Below are 13,884 nucleotides of genomic sequence, written 5' to 3' on the forward strand. Positions count from 1 at the left end.
CTCAACTGAACCCGAACTGTCAGAGTCAGCTGTCTGTTAACCCCCCCCCCCCCCACCCAACACACACGAGGACAGGCACCGGTATATGATGACGTCATACAAACAGCTGACTATTACATCGTGGTGACAACTGTAGTCCACCTGCAGCAACTGGTAACCGTTACGTTAATAACAGTCATTATATTTGGACATAAAGGTTACCATTTTAATGAAATTTAAAGATACAAACAGAATTTACAAACATATTTTTTAAAGTAGAAACCATAGTAATTATAACTCTCTGAGTTAAAAAATACAATGTATTCAAACATGCTAAGTGAAATTATGTTATCGATTTTGCACTACTTAGTATATATAATTGAAATCTGTAAATAATTAAAGTTTAGGCCTCTAGTGTGCTAAATTTTGATTTAACTAACGTAATACACCAAAGAGAAATATACGTTGATCGCTTTATTTATTTATGTACAATAAAATCCACATATAGGTGAATCAAATAAATATCTTAAATAAATTTTGTTTTAATCTTATTCTGCCGGATCTTCCCTAATGTAAAACACAAAACAAAATTTAATCACGATTTTACAGCGGACTAGGTTTGTACTAAAATTAGTTTTTACCCGATAATGTAATTGTTACAGTGTGTTGTTCTAGATAAAATTGTATACTTATCATGTTTTCATCACATTTAAAATGTTTTTCAAAAACCAATATTTTGAAATATATATTTTTATATCTTGAATTAAAATACAGGCAAGAGACACTTTATGTATAACAAGTAAAATATCATTAAGGCAGCAAAATCTCTAACTAAAGCGTGGGAATAATCCAAATAACCACTTCTATTGCTGTTGATTCTAGCACAAGTATCAGACTGTAAAAACCGAAACTAGAGCAGATTACTTAAAGTTAGACTTCTAATAGAAACTTTATCTGATATGTAAAACATCGTTAAGTTTGCTGTAATTACCGCATTATGTGCCGCTTATAAAAAGGTCCATTAATGAGTGTCTTCTATTATCAAGTTTAAGTTGGTTTTGATAACATCACAGTACTTAACAGTAGGTTCATGTTTTAACCACGTAATGCGTATCTTTTATTTGTTCTCAATAGACAAGATAAAATAGGAGCAATTGGACCACAACATTACCAGGTTATGCAATGTAGTCATACCCGCGTTTTAACTTAAAAACAAATTTAGCTTCACGAACTTTTTTTATTAAATAAAATTTTTATTACTTCCATAAGTTAGACTTATGAGAAATAAATAATAGGTTTTACCTTAAAAATTGAAGGAAGAAACGGTTTATAATAGTCATAACAATTATCAATAGGAGAAATCATAGATTTACTAGTTATTAAAATGCTTACGTATTGCTGCGAGATATTTGATAGGAATATTCCATCTATGTTCTACCCAGTTTTGCCTTGTAAATGGAAGGAATCAAACCTTTATATTTAATACAAATGCAATAGCTACTTTATATTTAATTTTGTCTTTTTTGATAAATCATCCTAAACAGTGTACATGTCAAGTTGGTTATGGTAGTTGAGTGGAAATCGTTTACGCCTATGCATCCGAAACTATAGACATTCTCAGGACACCTGGGCTTCACCCCTTGCCTCATAAAGAGCTAATGACATCAGTTAACAATACACCCATTGAGCGTTTATACTAATTTTGGTCAATCTAATGAATGCATTAGTTATATAGGTTGGTTGTGCGAATGCAGTTTTAGCCTCTGAAAATCTGTTTTTCTGAAAATCTGCACCATCGGTAAATTCATAACGTAATTCTCTTACCCAAAGTTCATACAAATTTTTGGTTAAAATCCATGCAAAGGTAAGGCATCTAGAGTAATTATTGAACTTACGTATTCAACTCCATGACAAAAAAGGCATTGAAAGAGAAACTACAACCATAGAATTTTCATAAGAAGTTTAGTTAAAATGCATCCAATATTAGGTTGTCTCTGCTATTATATAGAAAACGGTTTGGACTTAGTGGCTCCAAATCCACTTATCAGCCATCCTCGGTTACCATTTGTACCATTGAACGTTGTGTCAGTTATACATGTTTTTGTGAAAAGCAAGCCATAAGGTATCCATAACAGTATGTGGGACAAGGCTTCGCTCCCTTTCGATTCGTCTGACCCCAACAATGAACTTCATTTTTTCACTTATTTGTACAAGGTATATAGGCACGTTAAGAATTTCGGCCGTAATTTTAATGCTTCATATATAGAATATTGTATACTCTAACACTGTGCCATAGATAATTAGTTTCAAAATGAAAATATAAGTTTTAAAACAGACCTGTGATATTTTGAAAAGACACTTCGGCATTTAGCATTATTATTATCTAATAAAAGAAAATTTAAATGTGTTACTTATTTTTTTATAATATCAGCAAACATATTGTTTTACAACCAGTTTATAAACGTATGGTAAGAATAGTTAGGGCAAGGACTAGTTTTTGGGACCCCTGACGTCATCGATCTTGAGAATCATTTTAGCAAGCTGAGTGGCGAGCACAAGTTGATGTTTCTTGGCCTGCAGACCCTCGACCACTCCCTGCTTGTGCATGTCGCAATCTCCAGTAAGTGCGCAATCCACGCCACGAGATGGCTTGTGGCCAGCCTTCAGTTCCGTCAGCACCATGAGTGGATACAGACCTGCGTTCTCGGCCAGCGCGGTGGGTATCGCGTCCAGTCCCTCGGCGAAAGCTCGATACACTAACTGGTCCAAATCAGAGAAGGTCAAACTCTCTTCCATAAGAGCCAGGGAACATGATATCTCAGAAGCGCCCCCACCGTACACAACAGAACTGTTCTTTATCAGGTTTCTAATTACAAAAAGTGCATCCTGTAGACTTCTCTTCACCTCTTCGACTACAACTTCATTACCACCGCGTACGAAGATAGTAACAATTTTGGCTTTATCCGACTGCTCTAAGGCGATGAACTTCCCCGACACAGTGCCTAAGTTAATGATTCTAACTTGATCAGCTCGGCCTAACTTATCAACAGTCAGTTCTTCCACTCTGGGAGTGATGCGGGCACCAACAGCTGCCGCGACTATTTCGACGTCCGGCACCTCCTCAACCGCGCTTACCCCGTGTCGGAGTAGTAGATGAATTACGCTTTCATCGATCTTCCCTGAAAACACCACGAGTTCTACACCATTATCGGTGATTATCTTCAAAACGCTGTTACTCCATTCGTTTATACAGGATCGGATATCACCGTAGCATGTTGAGTCATTAACGTTCAACTGGTGCTTTGTAACTACTTTGGGTAATTGCAGAGCAGATCCAGAGAAAACTGCTATTTTCACTTTTGTTAAGTAATTTTTCATTTGAGGATGAGCAAAGTCCTTGCCGATGATGATACCTCGGACTAACTCAGTGTCTTCTATCTGCCCACCACTCTTGCCTTTTAGCACAATAGAGTTAACGTACAAATCTTTGTCTCGAGTCATGTCACAGGTAGTCTTCACTGCGGTAACGGCCAGTTCCGCCAGGTGTCTCTGGCACCTACTGGCAATCTTGGAGCTCAGTGCGGTCATCGCCGCGAGCAGTAACCACGTCGTGTTTTCCTGGTCCACTGTCACACTCCAGGAGATGCTGTCCAGGTGTCTAGCCGCACTTCTAGCTGCGCGCTCGTAGCCTTCCGCTATGAGAGTGGGATGTACACCCTTGTCCAGTAGTTCCAGCGCCCGCTCCAGCAGCGCTCCAGCCAGCACAACTACTCCAGTCGTGCCATCGCCCACCTCGCGATCCTGGGCACGGGCCAGACTCACCAGCAGCTTGGCGACCTCATGTTCAACGTCCATCAACTCTAGAATGGTGGCGCCGTCGTTGGTAACGACAACTTCACCATCAGGGGACACCTGGCACAATAGCAGTAGAAGAGCATAAACAATTTTTAAAATTACATTCGTAAATGTCCGTAGACATTGTATAATAAAAGAGGGACTACATATGACACGCAGTAATTTCGAAGGAACAAAAAACTTTAAATAACTTTAATACATCTATCGTCTTTCCAACAATCATCAAAACTATTCACGAATGCTCTCAATGGAGGGGGAACACTTTTAAATGGTAAATTTATTCTGGGATCCGAAAGAAAAGGTCTTTAAGATTTACTACTGATATCAAATCTTTACCGACTATTTAAACCTGAAACAGGACATTTGTCAGCACCATATGTCACGTTGACCTATAGATACAATATCAGTCATCATACACAGAAACCTTCAGTGTAAAACGTGACACTGATAAATGTCAAGAAAAAGGTGGATCCTTAATGCCGTTTTTTGAATATACAAAGATGACATATGTCCGAATTCCTTATTATCATTGTAAACCTTCCATCGTCATAACAAACTTTAACAAAAGGGAAAAACGGATACTATTTAAAACTAATCTACGGATTGATGGTATGGTATTTTTACATGGATGCTGAAATATTGTAAGATTTTATTGTGTATTAATCGCGATTCGAACAAGAAACCCGTAATGACAACCTTGATGCAAGCCGAATAAGCTTAGAATTACGGTTACTAATACCTTTATTGATTAAGACTTTTTGTGTGAAGAATAGTTCGTTTGTGTGTACAAGTTTTACACTGAAACCCATTGACTAAGGAGCGATACAAAGTATAATGCTATTTTCCAACTGTATGAGTTGTATTTAAAAAACAACGCCTTTCTAACAGCTAAAACCGGAAATTGTTAGCTAACTCCGACAGTAGGCAAATTATTGCAGCCCACCGTGTAGTACATCTAAGTTTTGGACTGCATAATAACAGCACTATTTTAAGAATAATTTTCAATTGTTTTGTCTTTATTAGCATGAATCCGTGTATGCGTTTGGCAACACTACGGTGTACATTATTTTGTGAACCGATTCTCTGTTTTTCTCAAAGTCTCCGTTTTAGTTTACCTCCATTAAATTCTTTTACTGCTACCATATCATTGAAGGAAGGAAAAATGTATCCATATTTGGTAGAACTGTTCGGATACTTGCGTTTGAAGAAGCTGTCTTACAAGACATAGATAATAATCCGTCGACAAGTACAAGGGCTATCTATAGTATAAATATTAAAATTGCTATGAATGCAAGTAAATCTACCATTTGAAGAACATTGCAGGAATAATTATTGTATCCTTTCAAAAATCATAAGGTACAGGAATTACAACCCAGAAATTATGCAAAAAGATTAGAATTTTCTCGTTGGGTATTACATAAAGAAGTAGAATCACCAAATTTCTTCAAGAATTTCCTCTTTACAGATGAACCAAGTTTTACTCGTGAGGGAATATTAAATTTAAAAAATAACCATGTTTAGGCCAAAGAGAACCCACATGAAAGAGTTAAACGCCATTATCAAGTTAGATTTTCAGTTAACGTTTTGGCTGGCATAATAATTGACACCCTAATCGGCACATACATTATGATAAATAATAGGTTGAGCGGACAAACATATTTAGCTTTCCTTCAAGATGTTTTGCCAGAATTACTCGAAAATGTACCTATTGGCATTAGGCAAGATTGGATGTGAATCCAAAAAGATGGAACTACAGCTCACTTTAGTAATCAAGTCCGGCAACACACAAAAACAGTTTATGAAAAGAAATGGATCGGACGCGGTGGCCCTGTTTCTTGATTCACGAGATCCCCTGATCGAACACCAGTTGACATGTTGGGACACATAAAACAATTAGGTTATTCAACTCCAGTTCGTGACGCCCTGCACTTGGTTGCTCGAATTGTTGAAGCTGGTGAAAGAATCCAGGAACCAAATGCTTTTGAAAATTTCCGACATTCAGCTTTACAACGATTTGGACTTTTGCATCCAGCAGAGGGGAGGCCATATAGAGCATTTACTACTAAATAATAATTATAAGAAGTTGTTTAGCAATAATCATCAATTTTCAATTTTTTAAAGATTTTATTCCAAACTTTTTCTGTAACCACTTATTGTACGAATCTGAATAAAGTACTAAAATGTTTGTACTCGAAAGAACTATCTTTTATATACCTTACCATTTTTCACTAAAACTAACCATTCACAAAGTTACTAAAATTTGAAATTTTAAGTAGCTGCTATTTTGTTTCAGTAAATGGCAATGATTTGAGGCGTTTATTTAACGTTTATGAAGAATGATATAATAAACAAACATAAAAATTTTAAATTTAATATCTCAAACCATCACAGAGATAAATATATTTTTACAAAAAACAACAAAGACAGAAACGGACAACTAAGCAAGACTATACTTTATATCACAAAAATTATTGGTTTTGGCTTATTGAATACCATAATAAACTTTTGTGTAGTTAATACGGGATAACTTGTATAACGAAGGTAAAATACAATGTGTAGCTTTAGTAACCACTTTAAGATTGTTATAACCTCATAAAGTTCAATGTTCTAAAGATGAAACAGCGGTCCTAATCGGGGAAATTTACTAGTTTCTTGTTGTATTGAATTTTTATAATTTGATATAAGAAAACATTTAAAAAATATAATTATCACTAAAAATCATTTTAATAGAGTTTGAAAAAAAGTTCATTTAAGAACATGGTGACATAATGTAAAACACCCTACAGCTGAAAATTCTCTTGAAGATTATGGATAAAATCGCTTTTTTTTAATAATATTTTTACCTCAGTAGGAATTTTAGAAGTTTTTAAAGACAATAGAAATACTAGCACTGGAACTTTCAAGGTCAACAGAGTGTGTATAGTTCCATTGATTGATATAAAATTAATGAAGCATAAACCAAGAGGATCTTATGAACAGTTGAGAGAAGAGGAAAGTTATTTAAGCCTTTAAGACATAACAGTCACACCGTAGCACGGGCTTTATGTGATTTTGAACGATTATGAAAAAGTCCGAGGATATAGTGTTGCAGATTAACAGCATATCATGCATGAATGGTGCCACAGCCTGCATGCGTTGTAGCATACAACCAGCACATGGAGGGCTTCGATCACATGGACGAGACGATTTCAAAATATAAAATTGGAATACGAGGTAAAAGTTGTACTTGCAGATGCTTGGTTTCCCTATCAATGTGTCAGTGAAACATTCTTGGCTCTTGAACCAACTTATACCTTTAGGGAAAGGAAACCTTTATATTTACTTTCCTTCACTGTGGAACAAACTCTTTCCTACCTGAAGAAAAACTCCATTTTTCACAACAAAGTTGGAGCTGTAGACATTCAAGTAACCACTGACGTAAGATATGACAACGAAGGTCACATTATCGGCAAAAGTTAGAAGCAAACAAGATGTAGACTTTGTCAAAAAACTCTACAATAAAATGGAACAAGTGTGGTATTGCTCTTCACACAAAGTGTTTTGTACCATTTCATTCAAGGTAGGTCGAAAGCTCCTAACCTATGAAGGATGTGTACAGAATACTATTTTTCTAAGTCCTTTTAGTCATAATTGTATTTATTGTAAATAATATCTTTCGTTTTTATTTAACTTCAATTAATTTAATAAATTTTAACCTCAATTAATGTAGTTACTTAATAATGCACAAAAATAATGCCATACGGCCTAAATTTATCTTGTGCAGTGGTATCCATAGTATAAGTCTACTAAAAATGTAAAGACCCTTTAAGGATCGCTGTTTCATTATTAGAACATGCTCTTTTTGCTACGAAAAAATTGTAAAAAACTAAAAATGGTGTTTTTTTCAAATACACTACTTTAGTAAAACATAGTGTTTCTAAACACTTAAAAAATAAAATCATTTGGTCAAAAATAGATTAAACTTTAGCTGAAAAAGTGTTAACAGCTATGTATTACCAGTTAAATTTGGATTTATAAAACATAAAACCTAAAATTTTGTCTGAATTCACAAAATAGGTAACTTTTTATAACCGTGCTCATAATATACTACCAAATATTTTACTAAGAATTAGTCGAATTGATCTAGCCGTTCTCAAGAATAGCGCTTAACAACTTATTTTGTGATTCATTTTTATTTGTAACATTCCGGTAAAAAAAAAATATTATTGTTTCTTTTTTTTGTATTTCATAAAATAATGGTACACTTTTTGTCTTATTTCCGGATTTAACTATTATGGAAGAAAATTCACTCAAGGATAAACTATTAACATTACCCTAAATCATAGAAATAAAATGTAAAAAAAAATTAAACCATAAGTATTGTGATATTGGAAAACTATTAAGGAACAATTTTCATTTTTGCGTTTAAAATACGCCATATAAACACGAATTGTACATTATTTCGATTAAATCGACGAGAATAAGTAATTTATGCCGTTCTTTAAGTACTTTTTAAGAATTCTTTGCGTTAGGGTAATAAATGAGAAAATAATGTGTACCGTTCCAACTTTTTTAACAAACTTATACATAATATACATTTAAATATATCTAAATCATATAAATAGTTAATCTTACTGCTTAAAAATTTTCATTAGATATTAAATTAAGCTCGTTTAAATAGCTTTGCAAAAGTAAAATGTTTTAAATAAAATTAAATTCTAAAAAATAATGGCAAATGCTTGAACCAATTTGTGTTTATGACCTTATTCTACATTGGATTCCTACTTCAAAACACTCTTGTAATCGTTAATTGGTTTCTTGAGCCACAAATTAAAAAAAGTTACTAATTTACCTATGAAGATTAACTTTCTAAATCGGGACTCAATAAAGGCTCAGTATAAAACAGGCTAGCAATCTGCGTACACAATCAACGCCAAGAATAGCTCCGGATTAGACGGGAGTGTGGGAGACGAGAATGTAGCAGCACTTCCAAAGTTTACTTCCCTCGCCACACAGTAGAGCAACAGCCAAATAGTTTCTTCTCCGGTGATCTTGCGTTCCCGGAGTTCAGTAGTTTATCTCAATATAAAACTCACACTTTGATATATTTCTAAAACGAGTGTAGGGATCGATGAAGATATTTTCTTATATTATGTAGGTTAACGAATTGAGAATAACAGCATGAGCGGTGCATGTGTATTTTACTAATCAGCAAATTAAAGTAAAGAAAAATAATCTAAGATTAACCATGGAATTTTTATACTAGAGGGACAGGCCTGTATAGGCGGGTGTATTTTAAATTCGCAAGGCACATTGAGAGTAAAATAGTTTCAATCAATATAAAATGTGACTATAAAATAAGTTTTACTCGTATATAACTAAAATCTCCGTTCAAATATCAAATACAGTTTTATCGTAAAATGGACGAATATAAATTATTTTTTTAAATCAGTTAGTGAATTATATAACCAATCAGCCGATATTATATTACGCTAGTGGATTGAGAATAACTAAGTGAGCTCCATGTGTGTTATACAAATATTTAAAAAAAGGCACATCTGAAGAATAAAGTGATAACAATTATTTATAAAATAATGGTAAATCCATTATATCGCCGTAGAAAAATCAAGAAATTATTTTATAGTATAGTAATACCTTGCACAGAGACTTCAACTTCAATGGGGTTTTTCTTGTTTAAAGTTGGTTATTGACGATGGACGGTTTGAAAGGGTAACATGATTTCGGACATGTTATATATTACCATCGTTATATATTACAAGATATATAACACAACATTTTGAGGATTGAAGTATATATTATTATGCTAGTGAATCATGTGGGGAGGACAGATTTTCATCCTGCACCTGACTAAAAGAAATTGTAACATATAACGATAGCAGCTGTCTTGACTATCTGATTAATCTTCAATGGTTTGATTAAGTTAGTCAGAAGATGCTCTGACACTAAACATGTGTACCAAATACGAGTACCATTGATTACGTTCTAAAGAAAGAGAGTTATAAACCAGGAACAGAGCAGGAACGATGTGGTTAATTTGCAGCAATTTCCGGAATAAGTCTGCCCTTATAAATGAACTTGTTTGAACGAGTTTGGTATTGCTGTAAGCGAAAAGTCGACGAAACTAACTTTTCGTGTACGCCCTATTTAATTCCTTAAAGGATATTACGGAAAATACGTTAACAGACCAAACTTACAGAACCAATGTTTTTATTGAACATAAATTTTAGTTATGCAACTTAACGTTACTCAGTTTTATTATTAAAGTCTTATGTAAAGTAAGATTAAATTCCTTATATGGTTCAAAATAGTCTTAGCCTGTTGTACGCTAACATTGCACCGACACCTTATAACATTATTTTACATCCATAGATGAGGATAGCATTAAATAGTCAAAAACCCATATGAATAACGTGGCTTACTTTTATTATAAAAAGTGGATAACAGTATTGAAATTTAGGTCTTTGTTATATTATGATTTATTATATAAATATTAAAATAAAATATAAGTATAAAACTTAATTATTTTATGGTTAAAGTCTTTGAAATAAAAACAGATTTATTTATATTATTAATAAAACAAATATTAAATTTCCAGCTGTAATTCTTAGAACGTCCAAAAATTATATGTGTACTATTTATTAGAGCTTATTAAAGGTTGTTTTAAATTGATGTAATATTTATTACTATATAATTATATATCTCGTATAGTATTTTAGACAAATGGTACAAACAATTTGCAATAGAAGCACCATGCCCAACCACCTCACAACATGGCAGCAGCAATAACAACGTGGCTGGAGCCTTCTTTACTTTTTATATTATAGCACTCAACTTATCCATATGATAATTCATCGATGCCTGTCAGTTGCTATTGCAGCTATTAATAATATGACTACGTGGAATTGGAACAAACATCAATGTGCACATAGAGTTTCCTGCTACTGTCCTGTTCAAGACCCTAAGCTCGTAGTCTTAGGGCTAAAGTCACAGGAACGATTGTAGTAATTCTAGCGTGCAGTTCCTCATGACGGATTTTTTTAAGCACAATAACGAGCCGATCATATAAGATACAACTGCGACGGGGAAATTTCTCTACGTCACTACTAACTTCATTGATGCATATACTAACGTAGCTCTAAGATAAAGATTCCAGTTGACAGTTTTTCTAGTATTAAGCTACCGCTAAAGCAACCATAGTGGACAGCGTCTTGGAGATGACTTATCACTAACAATTATCACTGGCTTTATTGATGTGCATATACTTTATTAGCTCTAAGATAAAGATTCCAGTTTAACAGGTTCTATAGTATTTAAGCTATCGCTAACGCAACCATACTGAACAGCATCATGGAGATGAGTTATTACTAACGACCATCACTGATTTCATCGATGCATATAATTACTTAGCTCTAAGGTAAGGATTCCAGATGGCGGTTTCTACAGTATTTAAGCTACAGCTAACGCAACCATACTGGACAGCATCATGGCTATGTTTACATTAACGATCATCACTTATTTTAACGGGTCGTAGAATTGAGAGCACATGAGTAATTGCAGCAAAATGAGGTTTATACACATTTTTTAAATAGTTCTTAACCAAATTAATTGAACAAATGGTATGTAGATAAAAGACTTGAACCATACACGTAGGAAAATTTACAAAAATTGTTTTTTTTTTTTAAGTATGGAAATAGTTTAATCTACATCAATAAACGCAAAATTTTGTGAATTTTGCAAAATTTATAGACGGGTTTCCTAGAAACAAATTTTTACTCTAAGAGATTATTTGTGAACCAACAGTATACTTACATTTGAGTTGAAAACTAAATTGATAAAAAAAACAAATTCTTGACCTACCATTTGTTGTGTGACTTTCTGTATTAATCAATGCCCAAATAACAGCTAGGAAGTCATACTAAAATTAATTACTAGTTTCGACCCCCCAAGAGACTGACCAACAACTTATCCATGCCCTTGGGCCCGAGAGAAGACCGTAATGTGTCCGCCACTCTCCGAGCGGCCTGGATGTTGGATCTGATAGCTTCTAGTCCAGTCAGACGCGCCTGCCGCTCCTGCTCCTGCAGGACGATGAAGGGTCTCCCATACTCGTCAAAACACATCGTACCTGCTACATCGAGTTACAAGAGTTAGACACAAACTTTACCAAAGCATTATTACTTTCTGATCTAATACTTCTCACCGAAGTCTCTTATACCGCCTTGGATTACTAAGGGTACAAATACACAGAGTGCGACGCGACTTGACGCGTTCACTGTGTACTATATTTCGCATCGAATCACTGCCTGTTCACTCTTACTCTTAGCTGCAGATCTAGGAAATTGGAGCAGAGATAAATGTAGCTGCAATCATTTAGCTTTGCTACATAGCCAAATGTGAGCAGTCTGATTTTCTACAGCTTTATAGCCGAGTCAAACATACTCTCTGATCTCTACCGACCACAAATGAAAACCAAATCTCGGCTGTGCACCTCCTAAACCGAGCCATGTAACCAAATAATGTACAATAATTTTAACAACCAAGTAGCTGTCATTAAAATTGTGCAATTTTAATCTCGTAGTCTATCGATATAGCGATATATTACTACATTTCCGGTAATTTGATATTATCTGGAGGCCACTTTGTCCCTATCCACTACTTGTTATTACACTACACAAATAAGTTTAATTACTATTAGAAACAAAGTAAAGTCAACATTTATTTAACGCTCACGTGATCTGAGCTTGAATATAAGTATTATCTCGAGGGATGTTTTTATTTTTTGGCCAGAAGTGCGGAGTTGCTCGTGGCATTTCAGGTCAGTACTTTTCTTACCGCAGATCGTGCCAACGTTGGGCGATCTGGCACATCATCTGAGGTTCTCTGGCCGTCAGTGCGGGCTTCGATGGCGTAGATTACTTGTAATACCAAAATTAAGTCAACATTTATTAGCACTCACGTCATCTGGGGTAAGGAAAGTACCGACCTGAAATGAAACGAGCAACGCCGCACTTCTGGCCAAAAAAGAAAAACATCCCTCGAGATATTACCTAAATACAAGCTCAGATCACGTGAGCGCTTGTGAATTTTAACTCAACCATTTGCTTTAACTGATATATCCAGTCACTTATTTTCACTGCGATTTTTGTCATTATATGGATAGTGTGAAATAATACAATTTGACTGGAAGCCATCTCTGTGTTTTAAGTATATTCTTTAACCTGTTATACGCTATAACTTATTTACATGGAAGAGTCTACTTTTACATTCGCTATGAATGTGAAAGGATGTCATAAAGGTATTTGTTATCCATTTTAAAATGCCTGTTTTAAATCCTCGTAGTAATTAATATCTAAACAGTAAAATAATAATGCCAACGTATAATATAAAACTATACTTAAAATACCTGAAGTCATCGTCACTTGAATAGAAAATCAGATCAAATATATTATTAATAACGCCAACCTATGACAATTGCGCATACAATTTGATTAATAGCCCAAGTAAATACTGTCCAAATGTTTTGTTGAATCAGCTGTTAAAAAGTATAGAATAAAATAAACAAAAAAGGAAAACGTTACGAGACCAGTCACGAGCATTCTCTATCTTATATTCTGTATAGTTACAAAATCATTATTGTGACCGACACTGGAGGTTTAAATGTAAATTTAAAACTGTCATTAGCATGGATTTATCACTGTAAAAAGCTGCCAGTATTTTAAGAGTACACCAAACAAATCTATAATCTTAAAATCACCTAAACTTAGTGGAATTTTGCTATTTCAGTATAATAGTAACATGAGAAAATATCCGCTGGTTTACCCACACGTAAATGACACGTCGGTTAGTGCTGACCGACAGTAGGTTCTACTGGCAGGTATAAACAGGCCAGAAGTGAACCCTCCTGAGGTATAGTGGTTATAAATGCGGGTTTACATGCTGCGAGAGTATATATGGAGTCGGGTAATGATCCTACCTTATCTTATATGTCCGGTCATCAATGCGAAATTTTTCTACCCGACACTGTGGCCACAAAAGAAAAACATACCTGAT

At 34.4% G+C, this 13,884-nt stretch overlaps 1 protein-coding gene across 2 annotated transcripts; it reads right to left on the reverse strand.

Moving 5' to 3' along the window:
- Window positions 1-2,382: 2,382 nt before the first annotated feature.
- Window positions 2,383-13,384, reverse strand: LOC124357811 (T-complex protein 1 subunit epsilon). Of its 2 annotated transcripts, none has more exons than XM_046809869.1 (3): window positions 13,238-13,384; window positions 11,790-11,962; window positions 2,383-3,891 (listed from the first exon to the last, which is right to left on the reverse strand). In XM_046809869.1, the coding sequence occupies exons 1-3, from the start codon at window positions 13,245-13,247 to the stop codon at window positions 2,470-2,472; spliced, it is 1,605 nt and encodes a 534-aa protein (XP_046665825.1). In that variant the 5' UTR covers window positions 13,248-13,384; the 3' UTR covers window positions 2,383-2,469. The 2 variants fall into 2 exon arrangements, with proteins under 2 accessions (XP_046665825.1, XP_046665826.1); XM_046809870.1 differs by having other exon boundaries at window positions 11,790-11,959; window positions 13,238-13,353.
- Window positions 13,385-13,884: the final 500 nt, after the last annotated feature.

Source organism: Homalodisca vitripennis, chromosome 3 (genome assembly GCF_021130785.1).
Source record: "Homalodisca vitripennis isolate AUS2020 chromosome 3, UT_GWSS_2.1, whole genome shotgun sequence".
NCBI lineage: Eukaryota > Metazoa > Arthropoda > Insecta > Hemiptera > Cicadellidae > Homalodisca > Homalodisca vitripennis.